The 16250-nt window shown below is 52.5% G+C and overlaps 5 protein-coding genes across 5 annotated transcripts; 2 read left to right on the forward strand and 3 right to left on the reverse strand.

Moving 5' to 3' along the window:
• Positions 1-2392: 2392 nt before the first annotated feature.
• ACET3X_004525 (uncharacterized protein) lies at positions 2393-4486 on the forward strand (the record flags this gene model as incomplete). Its single annotated transcript, XM_069450739.1, has 1 exon — positions 2393-4486. One exon carries the CDS (start codon positions 2393-2395, stop codon positions 4484-4486), a length of 2094 nt encoding a protein of 697 aa, XP_069308503.1.
• Positions 4487-4712: 226 nt separating this feature from the next.
• On the reverse strand, positions 4713-5364 carry ACET3X_004526 (uncharacterized protein; the record flags this gene model as incomplete). The annotated part of the gene is made up of 2 exons (XM_069450740.1): positions 4713-5281; positions 5334-5364. 2 exons carry the CDS (start codon positions 5362-5364, stop codon positions 4713-4715), a joined length of 600 nt encoding a protein of 199 aa, XP_069308504.1.
• Positions 5365-5905: 541 nt separating this feature from the next.
• ACET3X_004527 (uncharacterized protein) lies at positions 5906-8125 on the forward strand (the record flags this gene model as incomplete). The annotated part of the gene is made up of 2 exons (XM_069450741.1): positions 5906-6584; positions 6651-8125. The coding sequence occupies 2 exons, from the start codon at positions 5906-5908 to the stop codon at positions 8123-8125; spliced, it is 2154 nt and encodes a 717-aa protein (XP_069308505.1).
• Positions 8126-10979: 2854 nt separating this feature from the next.
• On the reverse strand, positions 10980-11817 carry ACET3X_004528 (40S ribosomal protein uS14). The gene is made up of 4 exons (XM_069450742.1): positions 11765-11817; positions 11600-11699; positions 11343-11442; positions 10980-11267 (listed from the first exon to the last, which is right to left on the reverse strand). Exons 2-4 carry the CDS (start codon positions 11659-11661, stop codon positions 11259-11261), a joined length of 171 nt encoding a protein of 56 aa, XP_069308506.1. The 5' UTR covers positions 11662-11699; positions 11765-11817; the 3' UTR covers positions 10980-11258.
• Positions 11818-12148: 331 nt separating this feature from the next.
• On the reverse strand, positions 12149-16134 carry ACET3X_004529 (uncharacterized protein). Its single transcript, XM_069450743.1, has 3 exons — positions 15622-16134; positions 15365-15573; positions 12149-15315 (listed from the first exon to the last, which is right to left on the reverse strand). The coding sequence occupies exons 1-3, from the start codon at positions 16046-16048 to the stop codon at positions 12367-12369; spliced, it is 3585 nt and encodes a 1194-aa protein (XP_069308507.1). The 5' UTR covers positions 16049-16134; the 3' UTR covers positions 12149-12366.
• Between the last annotated feature and the right edge of the window lie 116 nt (positions 16135-16250).

The raw sequence follows: 16250 nt of genomic DNA on the forward strand, positions 1-16250 counted from the left end.
GCCGACTGATTCCGACGCATCGCTCGAGAGCAATCAGCGCGGCCTCCCTAGCTGACGGCAGTGTCCTGGGCGCATTGAGCAATCTCATCGCAGCAGGGAGCCACCAGCTTCGGATAATCTCGGGGCGACTGGGGAAGCCCTGGCTGGGGGCGCTTCCCACACCAAAACCCAAACATTTCCCGTCCAGCTCCTGCTGCCGCATACGTGCGTATGCCTACGGTGCAATTCACCAATGCCACCGAGAAACGTCCAAAACGGTAGCTTGGATTTCTGCAATTTCCCTCCAAATCTCAATGACAGCTTAGGGCTGACATCTAGCACATGGCGCGTCGCTTCCATAGCGGAAGCTTGCACCTGCCAACAACATCAGCACCCTTCTTGGTTTTATCCCAAATCAGACGACAAACCCTGCTTTCCCGTCTTCGCAGACTACATACATTTCGCGACTGGGTCGTCTGTACGCCATGCCTTGTAGCCGGACGCCCTCCCCAATGCACTCTCGTGCTTACCGCCAGTCGCGTGCATGCACGTCGCTTAGCCGAAGAGAGAGCGTATTCAGCTCATTCGACATGCGCATCGAGCTGTCCTGATTCCCTCAATTTTGGAAAACGTCAAGCTTCAGAAAAAAATAATCGGCTCAAGCTACTTCGTGCGGACCAACATCCGACGAAGCTTGACCACCCCCCACGTGTTGGCCATGTGCATCTAGAACCTCTACTTATCACTGCCCGTCACGGCGCGCCTCCTTCGTCAGTGACAAGATGCAGTCTGTTTCCTGTATTGGTGCGCCAAGGATACTGCGCGCTGCCGACTTCCGATGCTGACGTCTCGGAAACCAACAGTTGGTTTCTGGAGAATCCACTGAACGTGTGGAACGTGCTGTCCGCGGAATCTCAACGCTGCCCTCGTCCGCTAGTGGAACTAGAGCTACTCAGACAGTAACAGGTGTGACTAAGACTACCGGCTTCGATGACATGGATGCTACACGGTTACTAGCACCAACGTTTACCACACGAACTGCACATTCCTGAACGACTAGGCGATTCTGGCGTGTGAGGGTTCTTACCTCTGATTCACATGGACTCACAACAACGAATGATGTAGAAGTAGCAAACTGGGCGCGACTGCGTCCGCAAGTAGAGACATCATGGCCTCCGATGTCTATCTAGGAGAGTCCACTCAACCGCGCTACTAATCAACCGGGTTCTGGCGATTTTCTAGATAGCATCACCTGCTGAGACTATCAGATATGCCTGTCTGCACTTTCCACATGCAGGGCCAATGCAGGTTTGGGGCCGCTTGCAGAAACATCCACGAAATCAATACATCACGAACCCACACCGATCCGCCTGCCGACTCAAGATCCAGCATTACCTGCATATACTATACCAGAAATATGTGCAACCGGGGCGCGAACTGTCCGTATAATCACACACTCAGCTCCAGCACTGGCACTGGCACGGCGCGAGATCAACGTCTCGATCACGATAGTAGCAACAAGGTACAGCGTTCAAGTCCATGCCCAGCTTGCGGTGGTAAGGCACACGAAGAACTAGTCTGCGCAGACGTCAAAGCAGGTAGGAGAGATCGCAAGCATGTCCACGTCGTCCGGAACTGTCGTACTTGTCTTACGCCTCTTCGAAAGCCTGAGTGCTCCGATCTTGTAATATGTGCGGGATGCATGACACAAGTGTGCTGGCAGTGTATGGAGGAATTCGAAACGAACGCTGCTGCTGTGGTTTATAGCCATTTTGACATCTTAGAGAACAGACAGATCTAGGGGGGAGGAGGGAATACTCCTCCAACCAAGTCATCCAGAGGTATGCATCCGTGGATGGAGGCGTGTAGACTTTAAACATATTGTGATATATCTTTCAACTGCTGATGTACGAGTGAAGTAGTAGTTGTCGTGACAAAGGGGTCGTTACACGAGGAAATGTGATTGGAGTGCCACAACACTGGAAATGCTTGTGTTACAGGTTCCCCGATCACGATCGTCGTCCCACAAGCTCGGGACCAGAAGCCACAAAGGAACATATTTCTATCTTGCTACAGGTTCCGCCTTGAGGCGGATGTCGGGAAGACGCATGGCGCTAGCGCACGTGCTCGCGCGCCTCGCCTGAATCGCCGGTCCTTGCAGGCGCATCTTTCTGCGGCCCCACCGTCATCGAAGGGCAGACGGTTTCCCACTATCTTGGAGCTTCATTCGTATATCCTCTGGACATTTTAGTCGTCGCGTCTCATCCCGTAGAAGTCGGCAACACTTTCAGACACCTCGCGACGTTTGCGCAACGCGGTTGTTGCACGCGACGGTGCCGCGCAGAATAAGATCTGGGGTGAGACAGTGAGAGACACCCACAGTGAAGGCGACTGTACGGCCAGACACGTCAAGATGGCACCCAAAAAATCCCGCGATCGCAAGCGGCAGACCAAAATCAACTTCTCACCTGCTCCCAAACCCTCGCCTGCGACCATGGGAAACGAGCCTTCGCGACCGAGCCTCACGGCTATGCACCCAAAAAAAGCGCCCAGCACAGCGTCCAAAAACAACAAGAAAGACTTTTGGGGTGAAGACGCATTGGCAGCTGGGATAAAGCGAGGCAAGGAGTTGGGCAAGCTTCTCCATATGCCTTATGACTCCGACGATAGCTCTACCGGTTCCACATCTCCAAAAGAGTACGAACCACCCCAGCTTGTTTTGTCACGGAACAAAAAAGCGTTGGCGACACCCAGCGACCGCGGATCTGAGGACGAGGAAGAGGAAGTGCCCGTGGAGCAACCTAAACCACGAAAGCGGAGACGAGCCGCAACGCCCAGCGATGCTGAAGACGAGGAGCCGACTATCACAGTCATCCCACGCAAACGTCAAAAGCGCGTCGAGATCAAGTCTGATAGCTCAGAGAAACCAAAGAAGAAACAGAAGAAGGATAAGAAGAACAGCAAGCGGAGCAAGAAGAAGGAGAGCGCACTAGAGGAGGAAGAGACGCAACCTGCACGACGTAGTACCCGACGAAGCGCTGCGAAGAAATCTCCGACACCAGACGAAGATGATGAGGATGATGTACCCCTTACACCAGCTCCAAGGTCGAGGCGAAAGACGACCCGCAGACCGTCTCCATCCGTTGAGGAGGAGGAAGAGGAGCAACAGAGTCCACCACGAAGCATAAGACGTAGACTCAAAAGGCGCAAATCGCCCTCGGAAGACGAAGAAGAGCTGGGCGAAGTTGAGGGAAGCGCAAATGACGAGGATGACGAGGAGCAGGAGGAACTGAAAGAGGAACTGGCATTCTTGAGATCCTCTCCACCGCCGGACCGTGGCAGGCTTAGAAGTACGCAAGGCAAGCCCAAAAACAAACGACAGGAAGCTCTCGAGGCGCTGAAGAGACGACGTGCTGGCACCACTAGTGAGCCGTCCTCTGCGACACCTGGGCGCAAGAGAGCAGTCGTGGTAGAGACAGACTCTGAGTCCGATCTTGAGGTGATTAAGGAAGAACGAGATAGTGATCTCGACGTTTTGGAGGAGGATGACATTGAAGACGACGAGCAAGAAGAGTCAGACCGCAATGCAAACGCCCTCGACATGTTTCAAGAGGACGAACAAGACGAGCAGTTCATCGACGATGATCCAGACAACATGATTGGGGAACCATCCATCAACGACGACCTCGACGAAATGCGTCTAGCATTTAGCTTGTCGCGCGCAAAAACACGGGATCTGTTCAAGCACGCTGTAGAGTGGATGGTCATGAAGAAGATCCACCCAGGCTTCGATTCGAAGAAGAACGTTTACACGCTGACTTTCCGCAAACTGGACGACGAAGTAAAGGGCCTCGCCGGGTCCAAATACACATCCTCGGCCTGGACACCCGACTTCACAAGGGCTATCCGAGCACGTCCCGAGCTCATGATCAATGAGCTCAGTGCTGCCGAGAGAGCCGTCATGTCTCCGCACTGCGAAGCATGTAATCGAAGCAACCACACAGCAAGCTTCGAGCTCCTCCTCCAAGGCCAGCCCTACCATCCAGAAACACTAGAACCCTTGTCCACCGCCTCGGATTCCTCAGACTCTGATAGCGACGACAGCGACTCGTCCGGTCTATCATTCGACTCGGAGACCGCGCTCAACGGTGAGAAACCAAGTTACAACTACCAGAAAGACCGTATACCACCCGAGTCTCACCGCTTCCCTCTCGGCTCAACGTGCAAAGCCAATGCGCAAGTCGCGCATACGCTATACCACTGGCGATACAACCTGTATCAGTGGGTGAAGGACCATCTGAAAGCACAAGGGCACCTGTCAGCTGAGAAGCTGGTCAAGAGGGAAGGGAAGAGTGATCGCAAGAGGGAGAAGGAAGCGAGGAAGATTGTGGATGCTATGGAGGCGGAAGGGCAGATCAAGTTGCTTTGGAGGCTGTATAAGACACAGCTGCATGCGGCGGTGGAAGCTGATAATGATTATGCTAATGGCTGGGGGAGGAGAGGGTGATGGGGTGGTGATGATGATGGATGTTTCCTTGGGTTTGGCTGTATTGGTAACATGGATTACCTCTATCTGTGGAAGTATTGTGTATACTTTAGCCACTCCCACTAAGTGACTATGAATCTGATCTTCAGCATGGTCTTAGTGAAAAGAAGTGCAACGCATCGATTCGTAGATTTTGGGTATCATGTGCATCGTGAATTTTGCAAACAAAACCTTGGCCTTCCCTACCTCACAGCATTTCGTCCACTTCGACAGGCGCCGGCACTTTTTCCGATAGTTGGCCATCCATCTCTTTACCCTCGCCTTTGACCTCACCATCCTTGGCTCCAGCGCCCCCCTCTGCCGCCGCCGTTTCCTCTTCAACATCCATATCCTCATCGCTGACCCACTCCCTCTCCTTCCTCTTCTCCTCATCCTCGAGCTGCTCAAGCGCAACCTGCTTCTTCGACTTCTTCGACCCATCACCATTAACGTCCTCCCAGCCCTTGGCCCTCTCTATAATCTTCTTCGACTTACCCACACTCTTGGCCCTCTTCTTCTCCAGCTTGTCCATGTTCTCCTCTGCACGCTCGAGTCCTTTTTGGTAGCGTAGCCGTTGTGCGCGCGTCATCTTTGTGTCTTTCTTTTGTTTCTTTTGGATGCCGGCATCTTTTGCTTTAAGGGCATGGGGATTGGCTTGCGAGGGCCGTGATGGCGAGGCAGAGTCTCGGGTTGTGTTGGCGGGCTTTTGGGCGGATTTGTCGAGGTTGAGAGAGGGAGAGGCGGCGCGGCGAGCGGCGCGTGAGTGGATGGTCACCGCTGTGGGTTTTTAGAGAGTGGATATGAGGAATGGTGTTGTTGAGGTGCTTACGGCGCTTCTTTACTTTTGCGGTCTTTGCCATTGTGTGTTTGGTTTTGGCGGTGTTGCTGGAAGAATTCTCGGGAATGCAAGTGAATGCTCAAAGACACGCGATCAAGTCTGTCAATCACGACACAAATTCAGATTTCGTTTCTGGTGAAAAGCTCGTGTGTGAACAAAGTCTCAAAGCGTCCCAGAAATGTACAAAAGTTCCCCACTAGCTCGTGAACGCCAAAATTCAGGATCCACTTCAGCCGCTACCGGTAGCGCGTTCCCCCAGAACCTCTCATAATCATCGCAAGCCATCTCGCCGCTGCCCTAGGACTTTCACGCCGTTTCGCCGTCGCTCACCCCCGACTGCCGCGCCCAGTCTTTCCCATGTCGCAGGCAAGCACCGCACCGCGTTTGCCCTGTTCGACGACTCTGTTCATGCGCTGGCCCGAAGGCTGAATGTGACCGACCCACCACCTGCGCCCGCCTGCAAGCGTGTTACCCATAGTTTACACACTTTTCGTTACCGCTGCTCCTCCAGCCTGCCCGTAGGAGCCTAGCGTTTCAAATTTATTTCTACCTCCCACCTAGCTATGAGCTACGCAGAGTACTCCGAATTCGAGGCCTATCAACAACGCTGGAAAGCAACCGAGTCGCATCCCATCAACATCACGTCCCTGCTCCTGGGAACCATCATAGGTGCATACGTTCTCATCAAAGCCTTGGACATATTAGGCTGTCCCATCTGGCCTCTGATCGAGCGCTTTCTCCAAATGGCGACCGACGTCCTGCGCCTCCGCGGCGCCTCCTTTGGCTCAACAATCTCTGCCTCGAGCGACAACGATGATACAACCCAGCAGGGAGGCATGTTCGGCAGTCTTTTTGGCACGACCCCGGGGAACCTTCTGCAAAAGGGGGTACGAGGGGTTGCGAATGCCTTTTCGAAAGGCCCTAGCGACGTGCCACCGGGCTTGGGCAATATCAGCAACTCTTGCTACCAAAACAGCGTCATCCAAGGCCTCGCATCTCTCCCATCGCTACGCGACCATCTTTCCAAAACGACCTCCGAAAACCCCGCACTCACTCCCGATACCACAAACGGCGCGCTATTCCATATCATCAACCAGCTGAACGACCCGAACAACAAGGGCCAACATTTTTGGATACGTGGCAAGTTGAAGTCGATGAGCACTTTCGAACAACAGGATGCGCAGGAGTATTATAGCAAAATATTGGATGCGCTAGATGAGGAAGTCAAGAAGACCGCGAGTAGTAAGAGACGATCCTCTGTCTCCTGGCTTGAAGTTACAAAGAGCCTGAGTGACTCAACAGATGCAGATGAAAACGCGCAAGACGGAACAAAAGACGGAGCGCAACCCCAGATCCCGTCAAACCCTCTCGAGGGACGCCTCGCTCAGCGCGTTGGCTGCACGTCCTGCGGCTACTCCGAAGGCCTCACTCTCATTCCCTTCAACTGCATCACTGTGTCTCTTGGAAAAAACTACAGCTACGACGTTCGTGAGTGTCTCGACGAATACACAAACCTGGAATTCATCGATGGCGTCGAATGCGCAAAATGTACGCTGCTTAAGCTGCAGCGGACTCTTACGCCTCTGATCGCCGCCAAACCCGACTCGCCACTGAAAGCAAGACTGGACGCTGTACAAGAGGCCCTGGGAAAAGAAGACTTCGAGGATAAGACACTGCTGAAGACTCTGAACGTGCCGAAGAAGAACTGGGTACAGAGCACAAAGTCGAAACAGGCGGTCGTTGCACGCGCGCCTCAGTCTTTGGTCCTGCATATCAACCGCAGCAGCTTCAATGAATACACCGGCATGCCGTTCAAGAACACTGCGGGAGTCTCATACCCCACGGTCTTGGATCTTGGAAACTGGTGTCTGGGTGGCATCCCTCAAGGCTCGCAACAGCCCGCTACGTCAGAAGAGGAATGGCCCAAGGACCCTAGACAGTCGATGCTAGCGAGGGACGAGCCTATGACAGACTCGCCGTTCCAATACCGGTTGCGCGCTGCTGTCACGCACTACGGCTCGCATGGTAACGGCCACTACGTCTGCTACCGCTCGCACCCTAAAACCGCGCCAAAGCCTCAGAGTGAAGAAGATGCTGAGCCATCATCCACGGAAGATGAAGAAACCGATGATATTGCCGTAGAAGAGCCGGAAGAAGTTTCTGCTACACAACAATCAGAACAGTGGTGGCGTTTCAGCGACGATAGCGTTTACCCCGTGTCTGAAGAGGAAGCACACCAAGGGAACGTCTTCATGCTCTTCTATGAGCGTATCGACGAAGAGGCTGCTTTGCCGCCACATGCCGAAGCAGAGAGTGCATTCGTGGTCGAAGAGGCGCCGTTGCCGCCCAATGATGTTATGACTGCTCTATCCACAGCACTTGATGAAGAGGCCATTGCCATCGCCCTGCCAGACGATGACGAAGACCTATTAGACCTCATCCCACCACAAACAACGCCGGTGCCTCAACCGGCCACCCTTGACACCACTTCCGAGCAACACCCAGTAGAAGAGCTAGTCCCAGATTCACCCACAGTCGGCACTCAAATGGAGCCCATGGCACTAGACACTGAGACAGAAGCCAGCGACGCAGAATCCGAGGATGCGCCATCAACACAGTTGACATCCGACAATGAATCAGAGGCCGATGTCCCCACGCCGCCAAAAACTACACCCACCCTCCAAAAGGTCTCACCCAACTTGATGCGCACAGCGGGCAATGCGTCGAGTAGAGGGCAAAAGGGCAGTGGTACAAAGAGCTTACCGTTGGTGTCTGCTACATAGTATCTGAGTCGTCCGACGAGTAAACGGGTCAAACTTGGATGGGATTAGGGGTGTACAGACTTGTTTATGCGTTCGCTTTGGGATTGGGGATGACATCTTTGTCAACAGGCGTTCAAGGTACCTGTTTGCCCGACAGGGTCAGGTTGGCGTTTTTTTTTTTTTTTTTTTTTTTGCTCTGCGACGTATTGCTTGCGTGGATCATACGGAGCTAGTCTTTTGGATGAATTGACTTTGCTGCATTGTTATGCGCGCGATTAGTTATGAAAACGTAGTGGTATTGGTATAGAGAATGCAATTGCATCAATTCTGTATAAACCTCTGGTATGTTTTTGGTTGAGTTCTTTGACACGGGGTTTATTGCAGTCTAGACTACCTACAATGCATTTACAAAGTCCCAAGGGTGTAGATTCGAGCTCGAAAAAGACTACTTATTTGGACAACTTGTGCAACGCAGTTGTAGGATACTGTATTCTTGCGAAAGCGATTTCTCGCGGTTACCTATTTGAGAAACTTCTTGGATGGTCGTGGAACACGGCAGTTTCTGTGAAAGCTATTTCTTGCTGTTACCTGTTTAGGAAACTGTTCAGATAGCTGTGGAATGCTGCTGGTGTCTGTGAAAGCTATTTCTCGCTGTTACCCAGTTGGGAAAGTCCTGGATCAGCTGTCGATTGTGGCGAAGTTGTGAAAACGATTTCTCGCGCTCACAAAGTCCCGCCCGCGCCTTCCGCCTTATTGCTTATTCGGGCAGGTTCTGGAAAACTGTGGAATGTGGCGAGGTTGAACGAAAGCGGTTTCTTGCTGTTACCTGTTTGAGTAGGTTTCTGAATAGCTGTTGATCGCGGTGTCGTATGAAAGTCATGAATTTAGGACCATCTCTTATTGGCTTAACCTCATAGCTGGGCTGCTGCCATGTGAATAGCGTGCATGGGTCTAAGCGAACACGCAAGTCTGGAATCTGACTACATCGCGTTGATGATTACCTCTGGTCCGGTGAATCCGTAGACAGCAAGTTGCCCCTTGAGGCTTTACTGTTCCCGAACTTTCGCTCTGCATCTCGAGAATCACATTCAGGCTAAGAGGTGTGCCGGTATTAGGGCTCCGCACCTGCCTATCTGTGCGGATAAGACTAAGCACGGCATCTTCGAGAAAGACCTAGCTGAAACGCTATAGAACAGCCACGCCTTTTCTTCTTCGCTTCCTTCTTCCCCATGCGTCAATCAAAAACGTAATCTGTCGCATGTTGCCGCTCGGAGTCTTGTCAGATCTGTGAGTTTCGAAGCTTACCTAGCGGAGATCAAAATAGTCCATCTTACAGATTACGCAACTGCAAGCCATTATGCTTGGCACAACAAGCTTGTAACTGAAAGACTTCGCCAGCGCGTATAGTCATTGACTTCTTGGCTTTGGCGATAACTCTAGTACCCACGCTTTGCACCTTCTTCGCGTCGCTTCTGGCACCTATCGTGCGTGCGACTTTGTGAAGAAGCATATGTTATTTTTTGCTTTCTCAAGATATTGGATATCATCAAAACAGCACATCAGAAAAAGTGAGAAGCAGCTTCCCTCTGCTTATCGGTGAAGAAGCATACACCATCTATATCATCGTTACAAGAGAATGCAAAACCACCTAGGAAATGTCAAGAGAACAGGGCTTTGTTAGCAGCGGAGATTTCTAGCCTGTATCACTAGACGCCGACCCAAGCCGTCAGGGATCTGGATCTTGAGTAATCGTAGACTTGGATACGAGAAGCACTGAGTTGGCGATTTTCAGCTGCTTCACAATCCCAGGTTTCCTATGTTGATAGATGAATTTATACAGGGTTAACAAAGCCTAAATCAGCCTTCAGTAGCCTTGCAACAACTAGGCTATTAGGATGTCGTAGTTGGATAGGTCAATATCTCTCGTGTATTCAGGGTTCCAGGTCTCTTCTCTTGCACCGGCCTTCACCACCTGGGCAGCCTAGCGCAAATCCGAAGTATTCAGCTGTTTACTGTTCCTGTATCTCTTAGTGGATGCGTTTGTTTGTTAGGACACACACCGGATACCAATATGAGATAGTTGTGCGTCCACAGGCTGAGAATATAACGCCGGTGGTAGTATTTTGGTCCACAACTTCGCAATCGAATACCACAGCAATTGGGTAGTATAACCGCGTCTTGCACTTCCAGTGTAAAACATGGTGATAGCAAGGGTATGACACTGCTTCTTGGAGGGACAACGAGACGCACCATCGTGGCTGTGAATGGGCGGTCGGTGAAATGGACATGCGGTGCTAGGGATACCGTGAAGCCAATTAATATTAAGTGTGTAAACAAGTTGAAGGAAAGGAGTGCGTTTAGAGCGGGGACTGCTACGATAAGGAAGAGGGGAGCTTCACTGCCCAGTTTGAGAATGATGTTGGAGGCGTTGTGTTGCGGGGTTTTTGTACATGTTGCAGGTGAGTTTGAGGTCTTGATTCATTAATGAATGACACAACCTTTCAGTAGTAACCGTTAGTGCGTTTGCTGCTCATGATAGATATCAGATTGCAGAGATTAGTAGTTTGACTGGCTGGCCATGTCATTGCCAACAATTCGACTGGTAAGACTTGTTAACAGCGAGTGACGAATAGCGGGCAGAACAAATGCATGTCCTAACCTCGACAAAAACGTTCTAGACGTTCGTCTTTGCTGGTTGCATAAGATGTGTCAGCTTGTCAGCCTCTTGTCATTGAGAACCATCATTGAGATGCCTTCGACGCAATTCCGGAGCTGAGACTTGGTCTTCCCGGGTGCCCTGTCGCATCATTCAACCATCACGTATGCCCTCAATACCACAGCACTCGAAACTTCCGACGGCAGAACAACAGCATGTTGTGAATTCAGGATTGATTTCTCATTGCATGCAAAGCCGGATATCTCCCCCATTACCCGTAGACATTGTTATGAGGAAAATACGCCATGCAGAAACATCCCCGCCCGACTACAAAGCTCGCTCTCTCAGCTTCGCTTTTCCTTCATCTCGAGCCCAGGTCCTGATTTGCTTGATCGTGATGCGGTCGGGTCGAGGGCAACTTTGTTTTATCGTGTCGTCAGGTAATCATCGTTCGTCACTCGCGCCCATTCCTACTCCTGCCGTTGGAAAATGAAGAGTTTAACGGTGCTATTCGACTGTTAGTTCCAGTGTCCTTCGGTGCATATGATGTGAAATAAAGGTGTAGTATGAAGTCGAACATACCTTGACGAAGCCAATGTCGGAGCTCTTCTCGCGGAAGCACTGACGGCAGATGTTGAGGCCGTACTTGCGGATCAGACCAGCGGGGTGGGTGCAGACGCGGCTGTGAGTACTGTGTTAGCCATCGGGTCCTGAAACCATGCTCCGTTGCATCCAAATCTGTCCAATCCCCCTCTCGCGAGACCAACACGGTGCGCTCGCCCGCCCAATACACATATAACCAGCGCTCGCATGCGCGTTATCCAGAGATTCAGACGTACCACTCGCGGGAGCCCTTGCCGTAAGTCCTAGGACGGGAGTACCAGACCGACTCGTGAGACATGATGTGTGGTTGGGGGTTTTGACGGGGGTTGTCGTTTGCTGCCTCGATATTAGCAAATTGTCGCTATGACGGTTCCTGTCGCGGCTTCAAAAGGCACACTTACAGTATTGACTTGTGTCGTCGGCGAAGATCAATCGGGCGTGCGTGGGCTTGACGGTTCACAGCGGCAGGACTAATGATTTCGAATGTTGTGTGGGCTGGTCCGTGCAGCCGCTAGTCTGCCGGCGCGAAGTGTCGCTGTGCCAAGACATGGTCACAATCCACGGTTTTCTACAAGATGCTCGATGCGGTAGTTTGACTAGTGGAAAGCGGGGTCATGGAGTATGGTGGGATCTGCAATAGGATGCTGTATCGCTGTACAGCGGCTCACTGCCTGTGCATGTACGATTTTATACGCTCTCGGTCAACACTCCAGCGATGGTACCATCACACATTCACACATTCAGAATCGACAATGTTCTAGTAAAGCAACTTCATTATGTCAAAGGCGGAACCGAATCGCCTCGTAAAACATCGTACAGAGGAAGTGTCAGGAAAGCCGCATATCATGGCCAACGCCGAAGCGCCATGCTTGGCTGCACTACATAGCAACCGAATCGATGGAGGAACATAAGCATGTGCCACTGGATATACCTCGCCGTGAACATGCGTAAGAAGTGACAAGGGAAACAACGATGAAACTCCACTTAGATCACAACACCCCGCTCAGTCCCCAAGGATACTCTCCTCGTCGTCACCATTAGGCTGTTTCTCCGCCTCCTCGCCGTTCTCACTGCTCAGTTGTTCGACACCGTTGGCCTGCTCAGCGTCGTCGTCTCCATCAGCCATTTCCTCGTCCTCAATCTCGTCCCCTGGAACCTCATGCTCTGGCTCCCGCCCCTCCTCATCTTCCTCATCGCTATCGACTTCCACGACCTCTGCGCTCTTGGCCGATTTGGCATCTGACTTGTTCGGCTTTGCACTGCTCTTCTTGGCAACTTTGCGCTGCTTGACGACGTCGAGATGGTTCACGATTTCTTTCCATGTAGGCGTGAGCTTCATCTTGTTGCGCTCAAGACGCTTGCGTACGGTGCCTAATCCGTCATTATCGAGGGCACCGACGAGTACGGCGTGGACGATACGGCCACCGAATGCGTCCAGCGATTGCTCTGCCAAAGCGGCGCGTACTCGCTTTTCGGAAACGCCAGACTCGTCTGCAGCGTCTTCTTCATCGCTTTCAGGATCGTCGTCGGGATCGATGGGATCGTCATCAATGTCCGGCTCTTCCAGGCGCTTGTTGGTGAGCTTAGCCAAATGGTTTTCCCAGGCCGTGAGGATTTGAAGGATGAGCTTCGTAGTGTTACCGTCAATGTCTTGACAAAGAGCTTCCCAGTCGTCGCTGGCCGAGTTTGAGGCGCGACCTTGCGTTTTCTTCGGTGTCTTTGCGATCTTGCCCTTGTCCTTCTTGACCCGTAGTGTGCAGAACATGGTGTAGATGTCTAACAATAAGTTCGCAGCATCGAGCCGTACTTCATCTGTGCCTTTTCGGTTCTCCATAATGCTCATCAGTGTTGTGATGCAGGTATCTCTTCGCTCAACCAAGGCCATCAGTTCGTCTTCTGGCATGCTGGTACCCTCCTCGACATGCGTGGTGCAATCCCTGCACTTCCACATAAAGTACATGAGCATGACCGACATTGCATGACGGACAAGGGTGTCATCTGCCTCCTCAATCTCTGCGTCTAAATCCTCCACTGACACCCCGCGCTCGAGTATCTGCAACACCGAGTCAATAGGCGGTGTTGTCAGGGCAGCCTTTTTGCCCCTGACTTTTGTCTTTGGAGGAGTCGGGAGCTGATCAAGCACCGAAGCGTCTGAGACCATTACCAGCTGTGCTATTTTCAGCACCACATTGGATAGGCCGCGGAGGATATTTTGATCGAGATTGCCTCGGACGGAAAGATCCTTGTCTCGTCGAAGAGCATCAAACGTATTGATCAAGTCATCCCAAAGCGCCTGCACCTTAAGATCGACGGTCTCTCGTAACTCTTCACTGCCTTGGGCATGTAAGATTGACTTGATAGCTTCTCCGAGGACACGCTCGTTGTGATGAGTGAGGAATTGCTTGTTGATGTCGTCAAGCAGGGCAGTAAGAGCTGCGTTCTGTCGCAATTCTTCGAACACATCCAGGTTTAGCTGGCGTTCTATTTGAAGACACAGTGCTGCTGTTTCAGGCAAAGCACCAAACTTTTTGAGGAGCTGAGGAATCAGCAGTGAGAGTCGTCGAGCCATATCTGACTGGTCTTCCATGTCGCTCTCGCGCTGCGTCTTGGTTTTTTTCTTGTCCTTTTGTACCTCCGCCATGCGCTGTAGTTTGCAGCTGATCACTGCACTCAGAATGTCTAGGAGGATGGTCTCGTGCTTTTCCTCAAGTTGGCATGTTTGGCGAAGCACGATTTCGGGGTCGTCGCTCTCATCCCGAACAGTCTGAGAATGGTCGTAGAGAAGATAGCCAGCCACGACCTCCCACGATCGGATTTCCGGAATCACATCATACAATGCTTGTGCTGCGAGCGAGCGCCGCGACTCCACACCAGAGGCAATCAAAAGCAACTCGGTGCCAGGCGACATGCGTTGGATCTGTGAAGGCAGTTCAGCTTCATCTTCGTCGTATGCGAGTAGCTGATCGACAAGACACTTCAACTTCAACCACTCAAGTCGCGGGTTGTGGTACTCCTCTTCTTCCTCCTCAGGAGGTGCCAGCGCCTCGTTGAGGGCTTCTTCACCACCCATCTCCTCGACAGTAGCCTCGTATGCGGCGTTGACATTCTCGGCGAAGAAGCCTACCACAGCCTTGCGGACTTTTGCGTCGGAATCGAAGATGAGTTTGCCAACCGAATCGATATCGTCAGGCTCAAGGAAACCAGCCTCTCGGAGTATGTCGAGCAGGTCGACTGCTGCAGCGCGCACGTTAATCTCGGCGTCTTGTGTGGCCATCTCGACAATGCGTGGCCGAAAGCGCTCGGTAAAGGTCTTCAGTCCGGCCAGTTTACTCTCGTCTTTAAACAACCGCGCGAGCTGGTGAAGGACCTCTATCCGTGTTGATGGAACTGGATCTGAAAGCACCCAACCAAGGTAGCGAAGTTTGGTGCCATCGAAGAATTTGTCAGGGTATGCGATGATCCAGTCTGCTAGGGCTACAACGCTGTCTACCCTGATCCTGGGATCCACGTCACGATACCGATGCACGTAGACGGCCGCGAACCAGTCGTCCAGCTGGCCGCCTACGAATTCCAACTTTTGGTTGTATTCTTCAATCTCATGATCCGCCGCAGAGACACGGGCCTTGTTGACTCTTGATTTTTTGGCCTCCGCTTCGCTTTGACGAACACGCCTGGCTGTGTTCTCGACAAGGTCAGCGGCAATTTGTGCCAATGCGGTTGTGATGGCTAATGAAGCAACGGTACTGGTGTGACGGAAGGGGCGATTGCCGGTGGAAGACATGGCGCCCAACCACACTGAGATGTTCTCGATGAGCTCGGCGCTCTCGTACAAGAGACCTGACTGCGCGACAGTTTGTATCAGAGTCACGAAGAAGCCGTGTAGCGCGTTCCTGAAAGCTTGGCCACCGCCGTCTTTGGCCTTTGCAATCAGCGGGTACTCTGTGACTTCGTACTGCGACAGTTAGCATGAACAAGGCTGTACAACACAGGCCAATGCCTACCTGCTGAAACTCTTCCTGGATTTCGGCTACGCGATTTGGCGCGTTGTCGGGGTCTGATATGTCGTCCTCGTTTATCCGCAGATCGCATCCTGAAGCTTGCAGCACTAGATTGACGACCTCAGCGAGAGCTTTTGCCTCGTGCTCGTGGAAGCGCGTGACCCATTGTGCAGTGACATCTTCGAGTCGGTCGCCGCTGGCAAACACGTCGGCTGTTGCGCGTTAGTTTGTGCATGTTCCCGGCGTACCCGCAGACCTACCATATAGTCCTTCTGTTTCATCGGGCAGCCTGCTCTTGCGTATCGGCGCTTTTCGTGGGCGCTTGGACACTTTCTTGGTCGCATTACTGGCGGGTCGAATCGCCAGACTGACGCTGTCGCCATTCGTCTTTGCCTTTTTGGATGCAGGCTTGCGCGCAGTTGCCTTGGCCTTCTTCTTGCGTCTGCGCTCCCTCAATTCCTCCTCATCCGGTTCGCCCTCGCTGCTCTCCTCAGACTCTTCCTCAGATGGGGGCTCAGTCGCGTCGACGCCGCTGTCATTGTCGTCGCCGCGCTTTCGCTTGGTGCTGCCGGTTGGACTTGCGCCCGGCGCGAATCTGGCAGGTTTCTTGGATACGCGTCCGGATTTGCGTCGCGCGGCAGAAGATGCGACTTGGTCAGCGCCCGAGGGCGATTCGGCCGCGCTCATGATGTTTGCGCGCGATTGTCGAGTTGATGGTGCCAGGGGTTGGGGGACAAAAGCGTGGCGCGATCGGTATGCCTGGAGGCGGGGACGGTGATGGGAGACGCGTTGTATGTCCGAGCACTTTTAGTGCAAGGTTGAGCGCACGTGCATATGACACTACGCCATCGACGTGTCGCCTCTGGCCTGCATTCACTTGACGCCACTG

This window comes from Alternaria dauci, chromosome 3 (assembly GCF_042100115.1).
Source record: "Alternaria dauci strain A2016 chromosome 3, whole genome shotgun sequence".
Classification (NCBI taxonomy): domain Eukaryota; kingdom Fungi; phylum Ascomycota; class Dothideomycetes; order Pleosporales; family Pleosporaceae; genus Alternaria; species Alternaria dauci.

Bases quoted from the DNA above. Each gene is read 5' to 3' on its own strand.
- ACET3X_004528 (XM_069450742.1), bottom strand. From the start codon at position 11,661: ATGTCTCACGAGTCGGTCTGGTACTCCCGTCCTAGGACTTACGGCAAG. The intron at 11,443-11,599 runs GTACGTCTGAAT...CAGTACTCACAG, and splicing joins GGCAAGGGCTCCCGCGAGTG to CCGCGTCTGCACCCACCCCG.
- ACET3X_004529 (XM_069450743.1), bottom strand. From the start codon at position 16,048: ATGAGCGCGGCCGAATCGCCCTCGGGCGCTGACCAAGTCGCATCTTCT. The intron at 15,574-15,621 runs GTAGGTCTGCGG...AACGCGCAACAG, and splicing joins TGAAACAGAAGGACTATATG to CCGACGTGTTTGCCAGCGGC. The intron at 15,316-15,364 runs GTAGGCATTGGC...TAACTGTCGCAG, and splicing joins TCCAGGAAGAGTTTCAGCAG to TACGAAGTCACAGAGTACCC.